The 25201-nt window shown below is 42.5% G+C and overlaps 1 protein-coding gene across 1 annotated transcript; it reads right to left on the bottom strand.

The window, feature by feature from the left end:
• Window positions 1-24061: 24061 nt before the first annotated feature.
• LOC101593557 (olfactory receptor 1A1) lies at window positions 24062-24997 on the bottom strand. The gene has a single exon (XM_004667776.3). The coding sequence runs from the start codon at window positions 24995-24997 to the stop codon at window positions 24062-24064; it is 936 nt and encodes a 311-aa protein (XP_004667833.2).
• Window positions 24998-25201: the final 204 nt, after the last annotated feature.

Here is a 25201-nt window from a genome sequence, read left to right as displayed (position 1 = left end):
ATTCTCCACGCCCCCCGTGCGACCCACGACCCCCGTGACCCACCACCCGCGCGACCCGACACCCCCGCGAGTCCAGAGTGCCCCGTAGCGTCCCGCGCCCCGGTGTCCCATGCCCCGGGGTGCCCCGCGCCCCCCGCGTGCCCGGTGTCCACCGGCGCACCCCGCCCCCCCGCCATCCCCGTGCACACCACACTCCTAGCCCCCCCGCACCCCCCCCGCACGCCCCGACTCATCCAGTGCGCCCCAAGCCCCATGCACCCTGCGGTGCCCTGTGCCACCCCCGCGCCCCCCCGGGAGCCTGCCGCCCCCCACCCCACGCGACCTACGCCCCACCTCCGCATGCGGCCCATGCGCCCCTGCGCGTCCTGGCGTGCCCCACGACCCCAGCACTTCAGCCCCGCGCACCTTGCGCCCCCCCCAGCGCCCTGCCCACCCCGCACGTCCCGGCGTGCCTCAGCGTGCCCTGTCCCCCCACGACCCACACCCCCCGCGCCACCCGCGACCCACGCGACCTCTCCCGCGTGCACTGCCCCCCACCAGTGTGTCCAGAGCGCCCCGCGGGGTCCTGTGGCATCCTGCACCCAGGCGAGCCCCGCACCCCCCCCGCGCCCTCCATGAGCCCCGTGCCCCTAGCCCCCCGTGCACCGCGGCATCCCAGGTGTCTTGTGCCCCCTCACACGCCCCGCACCCCGCGCCGCTGCACCCCCTGGGTGCCCTGTGCCCCCCTGCGCCCCGCACACCCCGCCTGCATGTGCGCCCACCGCGCGACCCTCACCCCCACTGACCGACCGGAAAGTCCCACACCCCCGCCCCTCCCGGGTGCCCCACACCCACGCCCTCTGAGTCCGCCGCCTCCTGCACACCCCGCCCTGATTGCCTGGTGCCCTGGCGCACCCCGTGCCCCCCGCCGCATTCCCCACTCACTCCATACACCCTGTCGCACCCCGTGCCCACCATCTGTCTCCCTGCCCGCACACACTCCGCACGTCCCGCGTGGCTTTGCTCTGATTGGGCACCCACCAGCCACGCCTGCCAGCCTGCTGCACTGAAGCTGAGACCCCTTAGCTTACCCTTGTTCTCTGATCCTGCGAGTAGACCAGCCACGTGGTGCTCAGTTTGCAGGCCTGTGGGAGCCACCCCTGCCGTGAATAGGTGGCTGCCAGATTGCCTGCTGCTGTGCTCACATCACTTGCCGCCGGTCAACATCTGCTGTGTCCTGATCCCGTACCCACATCATCTCCCTCTGTACTACAATTGCACATGCAGTGGGCCCACTCCCACAGCAAGAGCCATACAAGTCCACACTGAATCACTAGAGCCAGTGCAGGTGCCATCCCCTACCTGTACATCACTACTCATCCCCCACTCCCCTGAGGCGGTAGATCACAGACTAGTTGCAGACCCCAGTGTACCCAGCCAGAATTTGGGCAGCTTCAGGGCTTGCTACCTCAGTCCCCTTTCAAGCTCGAAGGCAGGCAGCTTAGGTGCATTACTGGGTGAGAATTCAGGCAACAGTGGCACCCCTGTCAGGCTATAGATAGGCAGCTTTGGCAAGAGTGAGCAAAAACCCAGGCTGCTTGCAACTGCCCCAGGCTGCCTTGGATTCACATTAAGCTAGATCCCAGGCTGCTCCACCCACCTAACTGCCCATACACTGACATGGGTAGACCACAGCACAAAAGAAATAACATGAAAAATAAAATGCAAGAAAATCTAGACAGATCACCCAGTCCAACAAGGACCACAACTAACCAAAACATAGAAGAGTGTTTAGGATCAGAACATCAAGTGGAAGCAATGAACAATGCAACCCTGACCAAACTACTGCTAGAACTGGCAGGAATGCTACAAAGGATAGATAATCATGTGGATGCTACCATCACTAAGCCAGAGCAATATGATAAGACACTGGAAGGAATTCAAAGAGAGCTAAGAGAGTTGAGGGAGAGTGAAAAAAAAGAGGACCTTAAAAATCAGCTGGCCACACTAAATGAAAACATAAAAAAAAAAAGCAAGGATGATTTCCAAGAATCATCAAGAATATCAGAAAATGAGACAAAAAGGGAGCTGGACAAAGCAATGGAAATGATACATAGGAAAGTAGTAGACAATGCAAACTTAACTGAACAAGTCCAAAACTCACTAGCGGCTCTCAAGAATAGAGTCAGCGAGTGGAAGATAGAAACTCTGATCTGGAAGACAGGATGGAAGAAACAGTTCTAGAGACCAAAAATTTCAGTAAGTTCAAAAGTTCCTGTGAACAGAACATGAGAGAATTGTGGGACACTTAAACGTCTTAATATCAGAATCATTGGAATACCAGAAGGAGAAGAATTTCAGACCAAAGGCATGGAGAATTTATTTAACACAATAATTGAAGAAAACGTCCTCTGTCTCTTAAAACAAAGGCCCATCAAGATTCAAGAGGCAAACAGAACTCCTAACCGACTAGACCAAAGGAGAAACTCCCCAAAACAAATTATAATTAAGACTCTAAACATTGACACCAAGGAAAAAAATCCTAAAAGCAGCTAGGGAAAAACAGCACACCACTTTCAAAGGAAACCCCATCAGAATTACTTCAGACTTCTCAATGGAAACCCTAAAAGCTAGAAGGGCCTGGAATGAAACTCTCCAAAGTCTAAGAAACTATGGCTTCCCAACCAAACTACTCTACCCGGCAAAAGTCTCCCTTATAATAGATGGTGAAAGGAAAACTTTCCATGACAAAACTCAGCTTTACAACTATATGAACACAAAACCAAACCTACAGAAAGTACTCCAGTTAATTCTCCACAGAGAAGAAACAAATAACCAAACACAAATGCCTACAAGAAGCAGATCACAGCAACCAAACCCAGAGTAGATAGAAAAAATAAATTAAATTCCATGGAAATGCCAACACACCTCTACCAACACAACATGACAGGGATCAAATCAAATCTCACAGTCATCACCCTAAACATTAATGGCCTTAATTCACCCATCAAGAGACACAGGCTAACAGGGTGGATCAAAAAATTAGACCCCTCAATCTACTGCCTTCAAGAAACCCACCTTACCACTAAAGACAGAAACCTCCTCAGGGTGAAAGGGTGGAAAACAATATTCCAAGCAAATGGGAATAAGAAACAAGCAGGTGTAGCTATATTAATATCAGATAAAGTTGACTTCAAACCAAAAACAATCAAAAAAGACAAAGAAGGCTACTTCCTACTTATAAAGGGAACAATCCATCAAGAGGATATTACAATCATAAATCTGTATGCACCAAACACAGGGGCACCACAGTTCATAAAACAAAACCTATTTGACAATAAAACAGAAATAACCACCAACACCATCATAGCTGGGGACTTTAACACACCATTATTGGTAATAGACAGATCATCCAAACAGAAGCTCAACAGGGAAGCAAGAGAGCTCAACAAAACCATAGTTCACTTAGACCTAACAGACATCTACAGAACTTTCCACCCCAAATCCACAGAATACACATTCTTCTCAGCAACCCATGGAACATTCTCTAAAATAGGCCATATACAGGGTCACAAAGACAGCCTCCACATATTTAGGAAAATCGACATAATTCCCTGCATGATATCAGATCATAATGCTATATTCCTAGAAATCAACAACAAAAAAACCAACAAGAACCACAACGGCAACTGGAAACTGAATAGCACACTGTTAAACAATAAATGGATAGTGGATGAAAAAAAAGGGAAATTGAAAAATTCCTGGAATTGAATGACAATGAGAACACATCATACCAAAACTTATGGGACACAATGAAGGCAGTCCTCAAGGGAAAATTCATAGCACTCAATACCTTCATAAAAAAGACAGAAAGATCCCAAACAATGGCCTAACCATCCACCTAAGGGCATTGGAAAAACAAGAAAAATCCAACCCAAAGAGCTCCAGAAGGAAAGAAATAATTAAAATCAGAGCAGAAATTAATGAATTGGAAACCAAGGAAACAATTAAGGCAATTGACAAAACAAAGAGCTGGTTCTTTGAAAAAATAAACAAGATTTACAAACCTCTGGCCTATTTGATCAAGCAAAAAAAGGAGAGACTCCAAATTAGCAAAATTCAAAATGAAAAAGGAGAGATCACAACAGACATGAGTGAAATTGGCAGAGTCATCAGGATTTATTTCAAAAACCTCTACTCCACAAAACTGGAAAATGTGGAGGAGATGGATAAATTCCTGGATGCATATCATCTGCCAAAGCTAAACTCAGAGCAGATCAACCACCTGAATGAACCCATCACACTCATGAAGATTGAAAAAGTATTAAAAAAACCTCCCAAAAAAGAAAAGTCCAGGACCAGATGGATTCCCAGCCGATTTTTATCAAACCTTCATGGAAGAACTCAAACCAATCTTCCTAAAAGTGTGCCACACAATTGAAGAACAGGGAAAGCTACCCAACTCCTTCTATGATACTAGTATCACCCTAATCCCCAAACCAGGCAGAGATGCCACAAGAAAAGAATACTATCGGTCTATTTCCGTAATGAACATAGATGCAAAGATCCTCAACAAAATACTCACAAACCGAATCCAACAACACATAAAAAGCATTATCCACCTTGACCAAGTGGGATTTATCCCACGAACACAAGGGTGGTTCAACATATGAAAATATGTCAATGTAATACACCACATAAACAAGCTTAAACATAAAAACCACATGATCATTTCGATAGATGCAGAAAAGGCCTTTGACAAGATACAACATCACTTCATGATCAAAACATTGGAGAGAATCGGCATGACCGGTTCACATCTTACCATAATAAAGGCAATATACAAAGCTCCAAAGGCCCAAAAATACTTAATGGAGAGAGACTGGAGGAATTCCCATTGAGATCAGGAACAAGACAGGGATGTCCTCTCTCACCTCTGCATTTCAATATAGTTCTGGAAGTCCTAGCCCAAGCAATAAGGCAGGAGAAGGAAATAAAAGGGATATAATTTGGAAAGGAAGAAGTTAAGTTAGTTCTATTCGCTTATGACATGATTGTATATGTAAGAGACCCGAGAGACTCCATCACAAAACTCCTGAAGGTGATTAACTCCTATAGCAAAGTAGCAGGATACAAAATCAATGCACAAAAATCGGTAGGATTTCTGTATGCAAATGACAAAGACATAGAAAAAGAAATAAAGGACATAGTCCCGTTTTCAATAGCAACAACAAAAAAATAAAATACCTTGGAATAACGTTAACCAAGGAAGTAAAAATCTATACAACGAAAATGTAAAAACTCTCAAAAAAGAAATTGAGGAGGACATGAAAAGATGGAAAGACCTCCCATGCTCCTGGATAGGCAGAATTAACATTGTGAAGATGAAAATCCTACCAAAGGCAATATATTGATTTAATGCAATTCCAATTAAAATCCCTACAATGTTCTTCACAGAGATAGAAAAAAATATCTCAAATTTCATATGGAAAAGCAGAAGGCCTCGCATATCCAAACATATCGTCAGCAAAAGAAATACCTCTGGTGGCATCACCATACCTGATATAAAGCTATATTACAAAGCCATAGTAATAAAAACATCATGGTACTGGCATAAAAACAGGAGTATAGACCAGTGGAATAGACTGGAGGACCCGGATTTTGGGTCAAGCAACTATAGCTACTTGATATTCAACAAAGGCCCAAACAATATAGACTGGAAAAAAGATAACATCTTCAACAAATGGTGCTGGACAAACTGGATAACCACATGCAGGAAACTAAAACTTGATCCACACATTTCACTATGCACTACACTCAAATCCAAATGGATCAAAGACCTCAACATAAGACCAGAATCTCGAAAACTACTGGAAGAAAATTTTGGAAGTACTTTCCATGATATAGGAATGGAAAAAGACTTCCTGAACAAAACCCCAGTGGCTCAAGTTCTTAACCGTCACTCAACCAATGGGATCGTATGAAACTGAAGAGTTTCTTTACAGACAAGCATATAATAAGCCAAGCCAATAGAATACCCACAGAGTGGGAGAAAATATTTGCAGGTTATCCAACTGATAGAGGCCTTATCTCTAGAATTTACAAAGAAATCAAAAGTGTAAACAATAAGAAGACAAATACCCCACTCACAAAATGGGGCACAGAGTTAAACAGGCAATTCACAGAGGATAGATACAAATGGCAAACACACACTTAATAAAATGTTCATCATCCCTAATCATCAGAGAAATGCAAATTAAAACAACTATGAGATTCCACCTTACCCCAATAAGGATAGCCAACATCAAAAAGTCAAATGAAAATAAATGCTGGTGAGGATGTGGAGAAGCAGGGACACTCATTCACTGTTGGTGGGAATGCAGGATGGTACAACCACTTTGGAAAGCAATATGGAGACTCCTGAAAAAGCTGACTATAGAAATACCAACAGACCCTGTTATACCATTACTGGGCATCTACCCTAAAACCTTCAAACCAAAAGCCAGATCGATTTGCTCAACCATGTTTGTAGCAGCTCAATTCGTAATAGCTAAAAGCTGGAATCAACCCAGATGTCCATCATTAGAAGAATGGATAACAAAGATGTGGTATATCTACACAATGGAATTCTATACAGCAGTAAGAAAAAACGACATAAAGAAATTTGAGGAAAAATGGTTGAACCTGGAACAGATCATTCTCAGCGAACTTACCTAATCACAGAAAAAAAAATTGACACATAGTCTCCCTCATCTGCAACACCTAACCTGAAAATGCCCAAGATTCCTTACATACCCAGCAAGCACCTCATGGACTAGACAATAAGATGGATGGGAGGGCGGGGAGGGAATCAAAGGGTGGAAAACAGTAATTCGGACCCAAACGGCAAGGCAATGGTAACATAAAATTCTACTTCCTAAAAGACAGACCAAATGGCTGGACCTTCACTAGACCCTTACAGGAAACACCTGAACCACAAGAAACTGGAGAGGGTAGGATCAAGACTGACCTAAATCTCCTACATCTTTCCTTCCTCCCTCTCCCCCTCTCCCCTCTCTCTCTGTCCTCTCTAACTCTTGTATATTAGTTATGTTTTTCCTCAATTTCTTAGTCAACACTGACCTGTAACCCCCAATTCCAGCTTGGGCCTACCATCCACAATGAGCTTTTGATCAGAGAAACCTACAAGGTTCCCCAAAACAATGACAGACTTGTGTCAGAGTACTTGATGACCCACCAAAGGCCAGTGGTAAGACCCTATTGCTGAAGACTCCATACGCAGGTGACGCGTAAAATGGAATGACATGGCTGGAAGCCAGGAGAGAGTCAGTCCCCAGACAGTCAGTGTGTCTAGTGCCAGAAGGTGCTACATAGGCGACTGGGGGAAATGACCAAGATCTGTCCAAGCAACACATTGTTTAACCTAATTAGCAACAAATAACCGAATGTGATGCCCGCACAAGTGCAATAGTGGTACACGGCCATGGTGAGGAACCAATTGCTCTTGATTTGGCTAACTGATCCACTCAGTGGTACTAGACCCATAGGTGGATCTGGGAAAAAGTCAGAACCAAACCCAAACACAAGCCCATTCTACAATATCAAGCTACCATCAATCACGGGGTATAAGAGGGCCTACACCTATCATACTGTCTATCAAAATAGTAAGTGTTATCTCAATTTTCCGGGTGCTAACTTACTCTCCGTTGGAGAATCTGCTTCTCTTTTCCAGATAGATGCAGATCCTAAGAAGAGAGCTTCCCCAACATACCTCAAAAGGGGCCCAACTGAAACTAAGGACAACTGGTGAAATAAGCAAGGGTGATGTTTTCCTGTGAACATGATTCCAGCACAAAGGGGAAGGAGACCAACGCAGAGAAAAATCAACTCCTACTGAATCAGAGAGCCAGAGCCTCAGAGGCCCCCAACACCTCAGCACTGAAGCCGACCAAAAACGAACCCAACATGGCTCCGGGAAATTTTGTGGAAGAGGGGGCGGAACGAATGTCAGAGTCACATGTTGGGTCATGATTTGCAGAGACATTTATCATACCAATAACTGGGGGCTAACTCCACAATGTATGACCCATTTTCATTAACAAGGATGGTCTAATGGGGGGTGGGTAGATCACAGATGAGCCTAAATAATGGTACCAAACTGCCTGTATTTACTGAAAAGAAAACTAAGAAATTAAATTAAATAAAAAAAACTTAAATAAAAAAAAGACAGTATTGTACTTGATGGTACATACAGATGATGGGAATAGATAGAGGATCCAGGTATAAAACCATGTAACTAAAGCTCTCTGATTTTGGATAAGATGCCAAAAATACACCTGAATAAAATACAGCATTTTCAACACCTGGTGTTGAGAAAACTGGATATCTGTATGTAGAATAATCTTTCACCCTGACCAAAAATCAACTCCAAATACATCAAGGGCCTCAGTGTAAGGTTTAAAACTCTGAAGCAGCTAGAGATAAAAATGGGGAGAAAACTTCACTATATTGTCACAGGGAAGAACTTTTTGAACATGATCCTGGCTGCCCACAAAAAAAGGCAAACAATCAATAAATGGGACTTGATGAAACACTAAAGCTTTTGTATGTAGCTAAATGAATCAATAGATAACATGAGGAATGGGAAAAATATTATTATAGAGTATTTATGTACAGAATATGTAAAGCACTCAAAAAACTGAACAACAAAAATCAAACAATCCTACCAGAAATGAACTATGGATCTTAGAGAATTATCAAAAGGAGAAATGAAAATAGATTTTTGTTCTTGAGTCTATTTATGTGATATATAATGTTTATTAATTTATATACATTGAACTGTCCCTGAATCTCTGGAATAAAGGCTACAACATTGAGGTAGATGATCTTCTTGAAATATTCTTAAATTCAATTTGCAAGTTCTCAAAAGAAGAAATAAAAATAAGCAATAAATATTTTTAAAAAATTGTTCAACATATCTAGAAATCAAAGAAAAAACCTTTGAGATTCATTTACTCTTTCAGAATGGCTATTATAAACAATCAGCTGGGCATAGTTAGCATGCCTTTAATCCCAGCACTCAGGAGTTCAAGGTAGGAGGATCTCTATGAATTTGAGGCCAGCCTGACACTAATTCCTAGTCAGCCTGGGTCAGGGTGAGACACTTCCTCAAAAACAAACAAACAAAAAAAAAAAAAAAAACTCAACTGAACAAATTATGGTGACGGTATGAGGAATTGTTATCCACTATTAAGGGAGCCCATTGACTATAGAAATCAATGTGGGGGATTTCCCAAAAGTTAAAAATTAATCTACCACATGATCTTGCTATTCCACTCCTGGACATATATTGTAATGTCTGTATATTTTACTATAGAGGTACTTGTGCAGACATGTTTATTGTTGCTATATTCATAATAGAATTCATATTTTAGATAATAGAATGAGGTTAGATGCCCACCAACTGCTGAATGGATAATGAAAATGTAACACATATATACAATGAGGTTTTCTTCAGTAGTAATAAAAAATGAAATTATAAATTTAACAGGAAAAAGGAGGGTTCTAAAACATATTATATAAGTCAGGTAACCCAGGCTCAAAAAGACAAATGTCCCACCTTTTTTATTGATATAGATCCCAACTTTGAATTGTTAAATTTATATGTATGTGAGTTGGAGAAATTTGAGGCCAGGAAGCTATGAAGGGGCCATCAGGGGAATAGGACAAAGTAAAGCTTAAAGGAAGGGAATAGTGGATATCCAAGTAGAGGGCATAAATGCTGTTTTGAAAATGTCTAAGTGGGGTCAGCAGATGGGGATGGAGAAGAGGAGGATTTAGGAGAGGGTTAATCAAAACTGAAGATACAAGTCAAGCGTAGTGGCACACACATTTAATCCCAGCATTTGAGTGGCAGAGGTAGGAGGATATCTGTGAGTTTGAGGCCACCTTGAGACTACATAGTGAATTCTAGGTCATCCTGGGCTGGAGTGAAAACCTACCTCAAAAACAAACATATATATATATATATATATATATATATATATATATATATATATATATATATATATATATATATATATATATGTAAACCAAAAAAAAAGAAAGAAAGAAAAAACAAAAAACCCTCAAGATGGTATGAATAAGCCATATGGGAACCTACGTCTTTGTTAGCTAATTAAAAATGTGTAATTTAAGAAGGAGAGTTTGGGCAGAAGTACACTGTGGGGATGAATAATACTGTGCTCTGAAGTCATAGTTTGTTACAGAAAAATCTCAGTGCCAGGGGATTCCCAGTGTGTTTTTGGCTCAGCAGGTACCCAAGGTCCCCAAAACAATATAACTTATTGCCTAGATACTTGGTTGCCCACCAGAACTAGATGGCAAGATCCTATTGCTGATAATACCATATGCTTTGGTTATAGGACACTGATAAATCAAGTTGTAGCTGAGCTTGGAAAAATCATCTCAACTGACTAAATGTCATAATGATGTGCAGCCTGCTGGAGAAGAAAAGTCATCAATACACTTAAATAGCCGCAGACCTTGCAAATTATATAACCAGCTACTCAGCGAAGATGTGCCCACCTGTGCAATAGTGCTATGGCTGTGATGAAGCTAAGTAACTGTTCTCCGACTAGATTTGAGTCCTGATCCACAGGAACCAATTCATGCCCAATACAAAAAATATAGTCAAAAGCCTATGGCTTAGAAGATCAAAGGCCCTGGGGTGGGAAAGCTAATTTATAGTTTGGCTAAATGGACATGTTATATCCACTAAGTTGCTCTTTTTTTAATTTTTTTAAAATTTTTATTAACATTTTCCATGATTATAAAAATAATCCCATGGTAATTCCCTCTCCCACACCCCGAAACTTTCCCCTTTGAAATTCCATTCTCCATCATATTACATCCCCATCTCAATCATTGTACTTATATATATACAAAATCAACCTATTAAGTACCCTCCTCCCTTCCTTTCTCTTCCCTTTATATCTCCTTTTTAACTTACTGGCCTTTACTACTAAGTATTTTCTTTATCATGCAGAAGCCCAATCATCTGTAGCTAGGATCCACATATGAGAGAGAACATGTGGTGCTTGGCTTTCTGGGCCTGGGTTACCTCACTTAGTATAATCCTTTCCAGGTCCATCCATTCTTCTGCAAATTTCATAACTTCATTTTTCTTTACCTCTGAGTAGAACTCCATTGTATAAATGTGCCACATCTTTATCCACTCATCATTTGAGGGACATCTAGGCTGGTTCCATTTATCAGCTATTATAAATTGAGCAGCAATGAACATGGTTGAGGACGTACTTCTAAGGAAATGAGATGAGTCCTTAGGATATATGCCTAGGAGTGCTATAGCTGGGTCATATGGTAGATCAAACTTTAGCTGTTTTAGGAACCTCCACACTGATTTCCACAATGTCGGGATCAGATTGCATTCCCACCAGCAGTGTAGTAGAAGGGTTCCTCTTTTTCCACATCCCCGCCAACATTTATGATCATTTGTTTTCATGATGGCGGCCAATCTGACAGGAGTGAGATGGAATCTCAATGTAATTTTAATCTGCATTTCCCTGATGGCTAGTGACGTATAACATTTTTTTAGATGCTTATATGCCATTCGTATTTCTTCCTTTGAGAATGCTCTATTTAGCTCCATAGCCCATTTTTTGATTGGCTTGTTTGATTCCTTATTATTTAACTTTTTGTGTTCTTTGTATATCCTAGATATTAATCTCTATCAGATATATAGCTGGCAAAGATTTTTTCCCATTCTGTAGGTTGCCTCTTTGCTTTTTTCACTGTGTCCTTTGCAGTGCAAAATCTTTGTAATTTCATGAGGTCCCAGTGATTAATCTGTGGTTTTATTGCCTGAGCAATTGGGGTTGTATTCAGAAAGTGTTTGTCAATACCAATATGTGCAAGGGTTTCCCCTGCTTTTTCCTCTAGCAGTTTCAGAGTTTCAGGTCTGATGTTAAGGTCTTTAATTCATTTGGACTTAATTCTTGTGCATGGAGAGAAAGAAGAATCTATTTTCATCCTTCTGCAGATATATATCCAGTTTTCCCAACACCATTTGCTGAAGAGGCTGTCTTTTCTCCAATGAGTATTTTTGGCATTTTTATTGAATATAAGGTGGCTATAACTACCTGGACTTATATCTGGGTCCTCTATTCTGTTCCATTGATCTACATATCTTCTGGTTTACCTGTGCTTCCTTGTATTAACTAGTATTTGAGTATAGTTTGTTTTGTCCAGGTTCCTTATATATGAGCTTTTCTTTCTCTTCAGCATGGAGGATCCTTTCAAGTATTTTCTGTAGAGCTGGTTTTGTCTTCAAGCACTCCTTTAATCTGCTTTTGTCATGGAATGTCCTTATTTCTCCGTCTATTTGAATGGATAACTTTGCAGGATAAAGTAACCTTGGTTGACAGTTGTTATCTTTCAGAACTTGGAATACATCACTCCAAGCCCTTCTGGCTTTTAAAGTTTGTGTTGAATAATCTGCTGTAATCCTGATGTGCTTGCCTTTGTAGGTAACTTGATTTTTCTCTCTAACTGCTTTCAATATTTTTTCTTTGGTGTGTGTGTTTGGAAGTTTGATTATAATATGGCGAGAAGAGGTTCTTTCCAGTTTTTGTCTGACTGGGGTTCTAAAGGCTTCCTGTATCTGTATTGGCACCTCTTTCCCAATTTGGGGGAAATTTTCTTCTATGATTTTGTTGAAGACACCTACTATGCCTTTGGAGTGGAATTCTTCTCCTTCTACTATGCCATGAATTCTTATATTTGATCTTTTCATAGTGTCCCGAATATCTTGAAATTCCCACTCATACTTTTCTAAAATTTGTCTTTCTCTTTGTTGGACTGTATTAGATCTGCCACCTGGTCTTCTAGCTTAGATATTCTGTCCTCTCCTTCATCCATTCTACTGGTGAGATTTTCTACAGAGTTTTAAATTTCATTAACTGTGTTCTTCATTGCTACTAATTCTGACTGTTTTTTCTTTATTATTTCTATTTCCTTATTTATGTCTTGTATTGCCTTCTTTATTTCATTATATTGGTGTCCTGTGTCTTCTTTGATTTCCTCTTTGATTCCTTTGATTTGTTCTTTGACCTCTTTGAACATATTTACAATCATTCTTTTGAAATATTTCGCAGGCATTTCCTCTAACTTGTTCTCACTGGAGGTCATTTCTGATGTGTTAATACTTTTAGGTGGATTTATATTGTCTTGCTTTTTAGTGTTTCCTGTGTTATAATCTATATATTTTTGCATCTTGGATTAAGTTAATGCTTGGATTTTCTAGCTAGCTGGGTAATCTTAGCTGTATCAATTGATTTGATGTTATGTATTTTCAGGGTAGGAGCTTAAGGTGTTAGGTGTGCTCTTAAGACTCTCAGAGTTTCTACAAAGGTGCTCCTAGGGGTTGATTTTCCCTGCTATGGGAGTATTCAAGTAGGTTGAGTGGAATAAAATACAGGTAGATTCTAAAAGTTAATGGGCTGGAGAGATGGCTTAGTGGTTAAGCGCTTGCCTGTGAAGCCTAAGGACCCCGGTTTGAGGCTCGGTTCTCCAGGTCCCACATTAGCCAGATACACAAGGGGGCGCACGCATCTGGAGTTCGTTTGCAGAGGCTGGAAGCCCTGGCGTGCCCATTCTCTCTCTCTCCCTCTATCTGTCTTTCTCTCTGTCTCTGTCGCTCTCAAATAAAATAAATAAATAAATAAATAAATAAAAGTTAACTAAACACTGTACCCATTCAATCAAAAACAGCCCCAAGTATGTATGCAAGAGTAGTTATTACAACAACCAGATCCTCTATCAACATAGAGGTTAAGATTTCTGGTCTGTTGAGGGATCCAAGTCAGCTTGTGACCAAGTGAGACCCTTCCCTGGTACAATCCCAGTTACCTTGGATGATTTTGGTCTCAGTAAAGTTGCTGCCTGGGTCGTCGAGCTGTTGTTCTGATTTCTGGAGCTGGGCACTGGCTTTTCCTGTGGGGCAAACTGAGCCTGGCAAGTGTGGCCCTGCAGATCAGCACCCTTGCTGCTGGAACTGCTGCTGCTCAAGCTGCCACTGCTGGGTCTGTAGCCGCTGCTGCTGAAGCTGCTGCTGCTGGGTCCACCACTGCTGCTGCCTCTGCTGCTGCTGTAGCTGCCACAGCTGGAGCCACTGCTGCTGCTGAACCTGCTGCTGCTGGGTCCACCACCACTGCTGCCACTGAAGCTGCTGCTGCTCGAGTTGCTGCTGCTGCCGCTAAAGCTGTTGCTGCTGGGTCTGCTGCTGCTGCCACTACTGGATCTGTTGCTGCTGGGGCTGCTGTTACCAGTGCCGGAGCCACTGATGTTGCTGTGGGACTCTGCTCCTGCTTCCCGCTGTTGGCTCAAGTTGGTGTGGCTGGGTCCCAGGACCGCTGCTCTGTTCACTGGAGCTGGGCTCAGGCCGTGGGGGAGGGGAGGGAGCCACAGCTGCTCTAGTTCTCTTGCTGTTCCACGTGCCCTTCTACCTCGTGGTCTGCTCCTCCGTTGCTCACTGCCGCTCTCCCTTTACATTTCCTGAGTTGCGGAGAGCTCCAGTGTGAGTGGAAGCTCCCCTCACCTGGTTTTTCTTGGGCTCAAGCCAAGCCTGGCAGCTTTCTGGTGATCCGCCACCACCGCTGTCATTGGCAGAGCTGCCGGGGCCACTTTTGCTGACCTGTGCAGGCTCTGGATGCTCTAGATCTCTGCTACTTCTCCGCTGCCACTTCAATTTCCTATACACCTCACTTTTTAGTAAAAGTGTGTATTTTGCTGAGCTTTTTTGGTCTTTTTCCCCTTTAGGCTGCTTTGGTGTGGTACCTACACTGCCATCTTAACCAGAAGTCTCCTTAAGTTGCTCTTTATTTATGTTTATGCCCATTATTAGTACTATTCTTTTGGTTAGGAAATCTTCATTTTGCAGATGGTATTGACTACTCAGGAGACTCAAATCTCCTCAAAGTGCAGAGAAGTGACACTTAAATGCTCAGCATGAGATGAGATATCTCTGTTATACCTGCTAAAGGTTAGGGAACATTGAGGAAAAGATAGTGGAAAGAATTAAAGAGCCAAAGGATGGGGAAGAAGGCTTTGTAAGACCATCTTTTGGATATGAACAGACCATAGCATTCTTGATCTCACAGCAGTTGCTGTTACCTGTACAATATTTGGCCCATCAGTATGCTGTCATGAATGTTGGACAAGGCCGGGGGGAAGGAGGATACATTAAAACAGAAGAGCATGCTGCTTCACTATTGGTTGGAGAATCTGCTTTTTTTGTTGTTGTTGTTGTTTTTTAATAGGATGGCAGCTAGTTCTGGGAAGAATCAAGATCCATCAAGATGACAAGTAAAGACAGCCAACTTCCCAGCCCAAACCAAATCATCTCTCTCACATCTGCCAGGGCTCAGGAAGCATTACAGAGGAAATGGCTAAACATGAGCCCTGTTCTCACCACTACCACTACTGCTCTTGCCTTTACAGCACCTTCAAATGCATATTTAAGTTGCTTATTTGAGATTATTACCTGCAAGAACTAAAAATTAAGACCATATTGATGAAGACACAACAGGCTGTGGTCACATGACATGGAATTACCATGCTAGAACAAAAAGGGAAACTAACTCCCTCCTGGTTAGCCCCAGTCTTGCTAAAAAGTACTATGGGAAAAGTACTATGGGAGTGGCTGGAAGAAAACAGTCACCAACGTCATGAATAAGCAGAGGACCTTATAGACTATGAAATCAACCAGCCAGACAAGAAGTGCAAGAGGAGCACACAGCCTCTGCAGGTACCCAACTATTCTATGATTGGACATGAGGCCCACTCAGTAGGAGATAATTCATACCTGGTACTGGAAACCAAGTCAGATCCTCACATTCAGAAAATTTATACTTCAGAAAGAAGCCCTCACTGGTCTCTGAAGAGGAGTGGGCTTACACAAAATATTCTCTCAACTTTGCATGCTCCCTTTAACCCAACCTGCTCTCACTCTTAGTTGGAGAATTTGCTTTATTCTACAGATGACAGAGAAAATGGAGGAGAGTCAGGCTCCATCTGTAAGATAAGAATATAACTGACTGCTCACCGTGAGACTTGCCACCTTTTCCACATCTTCCATGTGCAGTAGAAGTGGCACCATGAACACTGCTCTTACTGCTGACAACCAGCTCCTGGGTGATGGTGGCAGACATAGTGATCAAGAACAACCTATCAAAGCAGAAATTCAGAAACTACAAAGAACTCAATACTAAATTAGGCTGGCAACAGGCCTGGCAGGCCTCAGGGAACATTGTGGAAGGGGGAATGGAAAGATTGTAAGAATCACAGAGCAGGTGGGAATACCCTGAGACAGGTTCCCCCATTATTGCACTGAGACTGATTGAGTCCTTCATGACCCACAATGAATCCCATAACCCCACAGAGGAAGGCCCCAGGTACGAGGGAATAGAGGAGAAGGAATAAAAGAATAATCTAGTTTAAAAAAAAACTCAGCAAAGCAGCAATTCATAGGATGCAGAGATCTTAACTCTAAAGGAGACTTATACCCATCAAGGCTCAGGGAAATTGAGGAATAGGGGATGGAAAGATAGTAAGAGCCACAATGTGTGAAGGAGTATCCTAAGGCATTGACTACACCCTAGAGACTGAATGAGGCATTTATGATCCCACGGTGAATACCAGTAACTCCACTGAGGAGGGTCTTTAGGGAAATGGGAATATGGGAGAGGGGATATAAGAGTGTAACAGTATAACCTGCTGGGAATACAACCAACATGAGATATGTTCATATAATCAAGTTCATAATTTAAAATATATAGGGCTGGAGAGATGGCTTAGCAGTTAAGGTGCTTGCCTGAAAGGCTGAAGGACCCAGGTTAAATTCCCTAGGACCCATATATGCCAGATGCACAAGGTAGCACTTGCATCTGGAGTTTGGAGTTTGTTTCTGCAGCGGCTGGAGGCCCTGGGTCTTTCTTTCTATCTGCCAATCTCTCTCTCAAATAAATAAAATAAAATATTTTTTAATGTAATTTTAAAGTTCTATAAAACAAAGATAAAAAATTCAATGATATTGATATAACTCTTATCTTATTAAACATTGAATAAAGATATGAAATGTTAAGAATAACCACTAAAAGCCTAACATAATAAAGTCTTTAGTGTCTAAAATACAAAAGAAGGTCAGGTGTGCCCAGTGCCTGACTAGGTGTTAGGAACCATGCTAGACGGGTAAGAGAATACCTTACTACAGGCGGTGTTTAGAGCTGTGCTGTGGTGGCTGAGGAAGTGTTTGACCATGGGTTTGGCACCATGCAAGGGAAGGTGAGTGAGTGCCTGGCCTTATTTGGAGCAGTACCTGTGTGCCTGAAGAAGTACCTGCCCACGTGTTTGGGGCTGGGATGGGTGAGGGAGGGCTTGATACAGGCCTTGTTTGGGGCAAAGCTCCAGGAGGACCCAACAACTCTTCCAAGTTTGGAGACAACACAGTAGGCTGCATACCCAATCCACTAAGCCTGTGACTACAGTTCTGGTACCCACATAGGTATTGGGACTAATGACACAGCAAGGACCAGCTGTGGGGCAAGGCAGGGAAGTTATCCTCAGGTGAGCTTACTTCCCTGTGGGCATAGTGGAAGCAGTTAACAGACAACATCTACACCACCTCAATTCACAACAACCTTTCTATGAGGCCTGGGGAATCAGCACTGTGCTTCTCAGGACCCCAGTGCAGATCACACTCCAAAGTCCTCAAGCAGAAATAACAAAGGGAGAAATGAGCATTGCCTGGACTGCAAACAAGACAAGCAAGGTAGGGTCACAACCTGCCCCACCTGTACGTGACACATACAAGGAGGACCTTGCTCAGACCTTAGGTCACACAGCCAAAGCTAGTGGGTAGACAACCTCTCCACATTTCCCCATTCATCAAAGTTTACCTGTTGATGCAAATCAGGGGTCACAAGAGGAACAAATACAGCACTGTTAACACAAGAGGTTATACTAGAGATGGGGAAACCCCAAAGCAAAATAAGCAATGCAAGACATCAAGTCAATAGTTCCCCACCAAGAATGCCTGTCCATGAAGGGAAGCCTCCAGTGAAAATGCAAGATCCATAATGAAGACATGCTAAACATAATAAACAAAATTAATGAGACCATGAACAACAGAGGGTGGAACTGGAAGAAAATCATCAAAGAGCCAAGAATAGTATAAATGACATGCAAGAGACCCAGCACCACACCCTCATTTCTTGTCTCAGCATAACAGAAGAAAATCAGAGAAATCTAGATAGATGAATGATTTGAAGGTGAGCCAACAAATAGATGATTTGTTTTTTAGATATCACACCCATTCTCTGTCTTTCTCTCTCTTCTCTGTCTGCAAATAAATAAATGTTAATAAAATCACACTATCTCTACTTCTTTCTCTTTCTTACATAAATAAAGAAATGGCTGGAGAGATGGCTTAGCAATTAAGCCATTTGCCTGAGAATCCTAAGGAACCAGGTTCAATTCTCCAGTACCCAAGTATGCCAAGGTGGCAGCATATGTGTGTGGAGTTTGTTTTCAGTGGCTAGAGGTCCTGGTATGCCCATTTTTTTCTGTCTCTGTCTCTCTCTATCTCTCTTTCTAATAAATAAATAAAGAATAAATGAAACAACAACAAAGTTGGTGAGGCTATGGGGAAAGAGGAAGTATTATTCATGGGTGATGGGAATGCAAGCTGGTAAAACCACTACTGAAAGCAGTATGGTGATTTCTCAAAAAAGATGAAAATTGATTTACCCTCTGAGTCAGCTATTCCACTTCTCCATATCGATCCTAAAGACTCCATGCAGAGATACTTGCTCAACCATGTTTTTTGCTACTCTATTCACAATAACTAGGAATTGGAATCAACCCAGATGCCTATCAACTGATGGATGGATAAAGAAAACATGGTACATTTATACAATGAACTTCTACTCAGCAGTAAGGAAAAATGAAATTAGCAAGATGGTCTTGGAAAATGTCATCATATGTGAGGTCACAGAGACTAAGAAACACAAACATTGCATGATTTCTCTCATATGTGCCTGCTAAACTGAACTAATAGAAGAGTAGTATAAAAAGGAGGGAGTATTAAGACTAGGCACATTGTGGTGGCTTGATTCACGTGCCCCCATAAACTTAGGTGTTCTGAATGCTGCATTCCCAACTGATGGAAATTTAGGAATTAACACTTCCAAGTGGCAGTATATTGTTGGGATGGGCTTATGAGTATCATAGCCAGTTTCCCCTTGCCAGTGTTTGGCACATTCTCTTGTTGCTATTGTCCACCTTATTTTGGCCTTATTTTGTTATTTGTTGCTATTGTCCACCTTATTTTGGTGGTGATGTTCACCTTCTGCTCATACCATTGTTTCCTCTGCCATTGTGGAGCTTCTCCTCAAGCCTGTAAACCAAAATAAACCTCTTTTTTTTTCCCCCAGAAGCTGCTCTTGGTTGGGTGATTTCTACCAGCAATGCAAACCTGACTGCAGCACACATGTAGCCATAAGACCAGTAAAAGGAGGAACCAGGGAGGGAGGATAGGAAGGGATTCCAGACAATCCTGTAGAGGGAAAGAATATTGGGGTGCGGAGGGTAGAGAGAACTACAGAAAACGGACCAGATCTGGGTTAAACCATACAGCAAGCCAGTGTGATCCACAACGTTCGCCCACAAAATGCAGACCTTTGCCATGCCCTTGGTTACCAAACAGAGCTAAATGTAAGACCCCATTGCTGAAAATACCACAGACTGCCATCTCAAAATGGTGAGAGACAATGTGGGAAGTGAGAGGAAAGCCAGTCTTCACCTGGAAAAACCTCATGGTGCTGGAAAGTGTTATGGGAGCTACTGGGGGGACAATGGTCACCAATAGCATGCAAAGCAGGAGAGCCTGAAACTCACACAAGCCACCAACCAGACAAGAACCACACAGTGGTACAGTAGTGGCACACAGCCTTTGTGCATAACCAACTGCCCTCTGATTGGACATGAAGCCTGCTCAGTGGGAGGGAAATAATAACTGGCACAAGGAACCAAGTCAGCACCCTATGTTCAGTAAAATTATGTTACCCAGAGCACAGCCCCCAGTGTTTCTTGTACAAGTTGAGTGGGTAGGCTACAGAGAAGTCAACACTGAGAACACACTAGGGCTCAGGGGCTGTTGCAGAAGGAGGGGCGGGAAGATAAGAATGACAAGGTGGGTAGAAACACCCAGAGACCTAGCTCCTGTAGAAACAGAGATCTGAATTACCCTACAGTGAACACACACACACACACAAAAACCCTGCTGAGGATGGCCCACAAGGAAATGGGGACTGGGGAGGGGACATGTTACAACTTATTAATCAAAAAAATATTTTTTGATATGTATTCTTTTGCTTATTTTTACATAAAAAAGTAAGTCTTTTTTTATTTATTTTTATGTGTGGAAGAGGGGGCAGAAAGATTGTTAGAGCCACAAGTTGGGCCATTATGCACAGAGACATTGCCTCTTCCTCATAACTGTTGGCTACCCCCACAGTGCATGACCCACAATACCCAGAGAGGATGGTCCCTTCAGAGAGGGGAGGACAGGAAGGAAGCTAATGAAGGCACCAACATGGCTTTTTACAAACTGAGTATGTACATAACAAAGAAAAAATATTGTCATAAAGAAATTAATTTTTAATAAAAAAATAAGACAAAAACAAAAGAGGGATTAGTTGTAAAGAAGAAGGGGCTCTATGAAAGGGATGGGGGCAGGGAGACAAAAGTAATGGGAGGAGATTATGATGAAAATATATTATGTACATAAATGAAAATTGTCAATAAAATGTTTTTTAAGACACAGGAAGGGAAAAAGAGTGTGGCAATCACTTACAGCAAGGTACCACCATCTCTATTTCCTGGGGCTTCTTGATTTCCACTCATTCTGAGCCCTGTGGTTGTCACTCCTTTGTAATGCAGTTTTAAGCACATAAATACCTTCTTTAAGCATTTGGGGTGGGGGGCAAGAGAGCATGTTTAGCGGTTATAGGCACTTACTTGCAAAGCTTGAAAACTCATTTTCAGTTCCCCAGTACCCACAGAAAGCCAGATGCATAAAGTGGCACATGCATTTGGAGTTCATTTGCAGTGTCAGGGGACCCTAGCATGGCTATTATTTCTCTCTCTCAAAAACAAAAGAAAAAAAAATATATAGTATACTTTTAGATTTTAGTTATAGTCTTATAAACAAGACATTAATAATTATCTGGGATTTACATTTTTAAACTTAACATTTTGTTACCTAGATTCAACTGAACTGCAAAGTGTCTCCATGGCCCACTCAGAAAAAATAAAAAAAAAAAAGTGCTGCTATAGGTAAAGGGGTAAGGACAAATGTATGGAATTATGTTTGGCACACTCCTTAGTATGTCTACACTCAAGAGATACAGGCAGTAGAAGCAAAACTAACCCCAGTACTCTTGAGCATTCATATCCCTATAATGTGTCCAAATGGAGACCAGGTCTCAGCTGCATATCAGACACGTGTCGGTCTTCCTCCAAGCCCTTTTTTCCTGTTCCTAATTGAAGTGACTTTTTTTCCTGTAGTTAATCTCTGGGTGCCTCAGCAACCATATCTTCTTTGTGTTTCTTAGGATACAAATCTGCATCTAATCCTTTGCATTAAATCTTTTTGGTAGAAGTAATTTTTGTTTCCTGAAGGGGTTCTAAGTGACCCTTTTGGGCACACTAACTGTGTAGTCTTTTCCAGAGTTAGTTAGGCCTGGAGTGGTAACAGTGTTAACATTACCCAGGACTGTTGGGCTAACAGTGTCAAAGGAAATGGCTGAGACAGTGACTCCACAGGTCGGAACAATAGATTTTATTTGCACTTGCAGTTATAAACATTCTCACAGCTTCTTGTGATTACTGGAGAAAATAAAGAAGGTCTCTTAAAGCAGAGACATATTAAGTGTGACTCAGAGCCAACAGTCTAGATGTCATCAACTCTTCTTTTGTGGTGTTCTCTTTGGCACTTATTATCACTCGTTAGGAAAATACCTCATTCCCTGTGACCTTATTAAGCCTACTCATAATAGCAAAATTAACCATCTTCATTACGGAAACATAACATCTCAGGATTCATTTATTCATGTGTCACAATTGAGTGGAGTACTTATGATATACCACATTGTTTTAAATGTTGAAGGCACAACAAGGAAAGTCAAGATAGATCCAGGCCTTCTAATTCAGGGGAGGAGAGAGAAAAAAATAAATAAATGTCCCCAGCTGCCAACCATGGTGGAGATACTATGAAACATCCAAATAAGATGTACCCACTGGCAAATTAGTGGCAAGTCTGTTATTGGGGTAACCAACTGCTTTCTGATTGGACTTGAGACATGCCCAATAGGAGGAATTCACATTTGATCATTTCAACCCAGTCAAACCAGGTGGCTGGGGAGGTCATAGCCCGTAGTGGGGAAGCTACTGCTGTTGTTTGACTAGAAGGATATGATGTGACCATTCTGATGATTTAAAAACCAACTTGTGCACTGTTATAAGACATAACTCAATCTATCTTTTTAAGGCCTTGTTCTGTTGGGAAATATCAATATCTTCCAAAAGTTTGTGACTTTCTCAAAACGAGAGTCAAATTATTACACAGTAGGGCTCTATGGTGGTTACGACTGGATCAACCATCTTTAGCTTGGAAATATCCCTTGCATAATCAGACTAGTCACCAGAATCACAGGCTCACCTTCTCTGGGCCATGCTGGGGAAAACGGCTGCATCATTTCCCACATTTCTCTTTTCCCTCATTCATTATTTGCTGCCCAAGTGTTTATCACCACATCAAATGTTATGATATGTCAAGCAGTCACTTTACTGGTGTTATCACTTAAGAATCTCTGTAGCTTTAAATGTAGTATTTACTTACTACCATCACCTCAGTAAGATGTTAGGAAGTGTTGACAAAAATATACGTCCAGAACAAATTCTTTTGTTTTGTTTTATTTTGTTTTGTTTTGTTTTTCGAAGTAGGGTCTCACTCTGGTCCAGGCTGACCTAGAATTAACTCTGTCATCTCAGGGTGGCCTTGAACTCATGGCAATCCTCCTACCTCTGCCTCCCGAGTGCTGGGATCAAAGGCGTGTGCCACCAAACCCGGCTCCAGAACAGATTCTTTAAAGACATAAGCATGAAGTATTGGGTAACATAGAAAATGCCAGTAAGCCAAGGACCTTGGAGCAATAGACAGAGGACTGAGAGCTTAAGACCAGCCTATACTACATAGTGAGACCCTACATTTCAAAACAAAATAAAAAAGTAAAAATTATATAAGAATTGGTAACTTATGTTTGATCTTATAATCTCTAATCATTAGATTATATTACACAACATTTTATTTTTTCAAAGTAGGGTTTCACTCTAGCTCAGGCTGATCTGAAATTCAGTATGCAGTCTCAGGGTAGACTTGAACTCATGGCAGTCATCCTACCTCTGTCTCCCACGTGCTGGGACTCAAGGCATGTGCCATCACATCCAGAACAAACTACTTTTATTTATTTTTCCTTCATTAACATTTATTGGATGCACTTTACATGACTGACACTGTGAAGATAGTCATTCTGTGTTATGACAGATTTTTCACTAAGAGGCTTGCAAGCTTAGCAGATATGATTAGATACAATACACAAAAACTGATATGTAAAGAGTGATTTAGGGTCTTTAAAACATGAGCTACTGTGATCAAATCCTGTAGGATGGGAAGGTCCCATAGAATTCTTTCTGATATATGGATGTAGAAGCCATGGCTCAGATATTCCCAGCTTTAATCTGTGAATCAGCAAGAGTGGAGGGATACAGACCCAAACCTTGTGCTGCCACTCTGCCCAAAGGAGCAGAAATGCATGGAGAGCAATACTTTCAGTAAGCTGTCTCATCAAACCATCACCAGATTCCCAAGGAAAAGCATTTCATTCTGGAGCTGATTTCCAAGCTCTTCACAATGGTGGCCACAGAGACTTTGCAGTGTGTGGTGTCACATGGGTGACAAGGAGGATTTGTGGAAGAGTTTCTCCAGGGCTGCCTTCATGTCCCGGTTTCTCAGGCTGTAGATGAACGGATTTAACATTGGGGTCACTGCCGTGTACATTACTGTTATCACGGAATCCTTCAGACTGTAACTGGTCAGGGGTCGGAAATACATGCCCATGACTGTCCCATAATACAAAGACACCACCATCAGGTGAGACCCACAGGTGGAGAGGGCTTTGACTACTCCCTTAGTGGAGGGAACCCTTAAGACTGCAGAAAAGACCCGAACATAGGAGACGACAATGCAGAGCAGAGGCACAGAGAAAACACCCACCCCCAGATACATCATCTTCACGTTGAAGCGGATGTCAGAACAGGACAGCTGGAGCAAAGGGGTGATGTCACAGTAGAAGTTGGCCACTCCCTTGTTGCCACAGAAGGACAGATTGGCTGTGAGCAGGGTGTGTGGGAGAGCATTGCCATTCCCAACCACCCAGGACCCAGCAACTAACAGGACACAAATACGTGGGTTCATGATTGTTGTGTAATGAAGCGGGCGGGTGATGGCCACAGCCCGATCATATGCCATTGCAGCCAGTATATAGCTGTCTATGTTGCCCAACGCTATCATGAAATACATCTGTGCCAGACAGCCTCCAAAGGAGATGGCTTTGCTACCCAGGAGATGATTGGCCAATGTCTTGGGGATGGTTACAGATGAAAAGAAGATGTCGACAAGGGAGAGGTTGCAAAGGAAAAAATACATGGGGTTGTGAAGGCAAGCGTCAGAAAGGATGGCTAGGATGATGAGTGTGTTTCCAATCACCGTGATGGGATAAACGAACAGGAAGAGGATGAAGAAGAAATCTTCCTCTCCCTGCTGCCTGGTGACTCCCAGGAGGGTGAATTCTGTGGTGGAAGACTGGTTTTCTTCTCTCATGACTGCTTCAGCCTGAAGAGGAAAAGAATCCAGGAAGATTAGCACAGTTTCCATGTGTAGGAGAAGCGTAGCCAGGGGAGCCCTAGGACGAGGCCCTGAGATTACAGCCGCTGACCGACTGCTACTTCCCCTGTGAGCCAACCAAAACCCTGCCTAAACATCTAGACACCAAAGAAAAAGGGACAATACAATGCCAAAGGACAA

This window comes from Jaculus jaculus, chromosome 9 (assembly GCF_020740685.1).
Source record: "Jaculus jaculus isolate mJacJac1 chromosome 9, mJacJac1.mat.Y.cur, whole genome shotgun sequence".
NCBI lineage: Eukaryota > Metazoa > Chordata > Mammalia > Rodentia > Dipodidae > Jaculus > Jaculus jaculus.
This window is presented reverse-complemented; position numbering and strand designations above follow the sequence as displayed.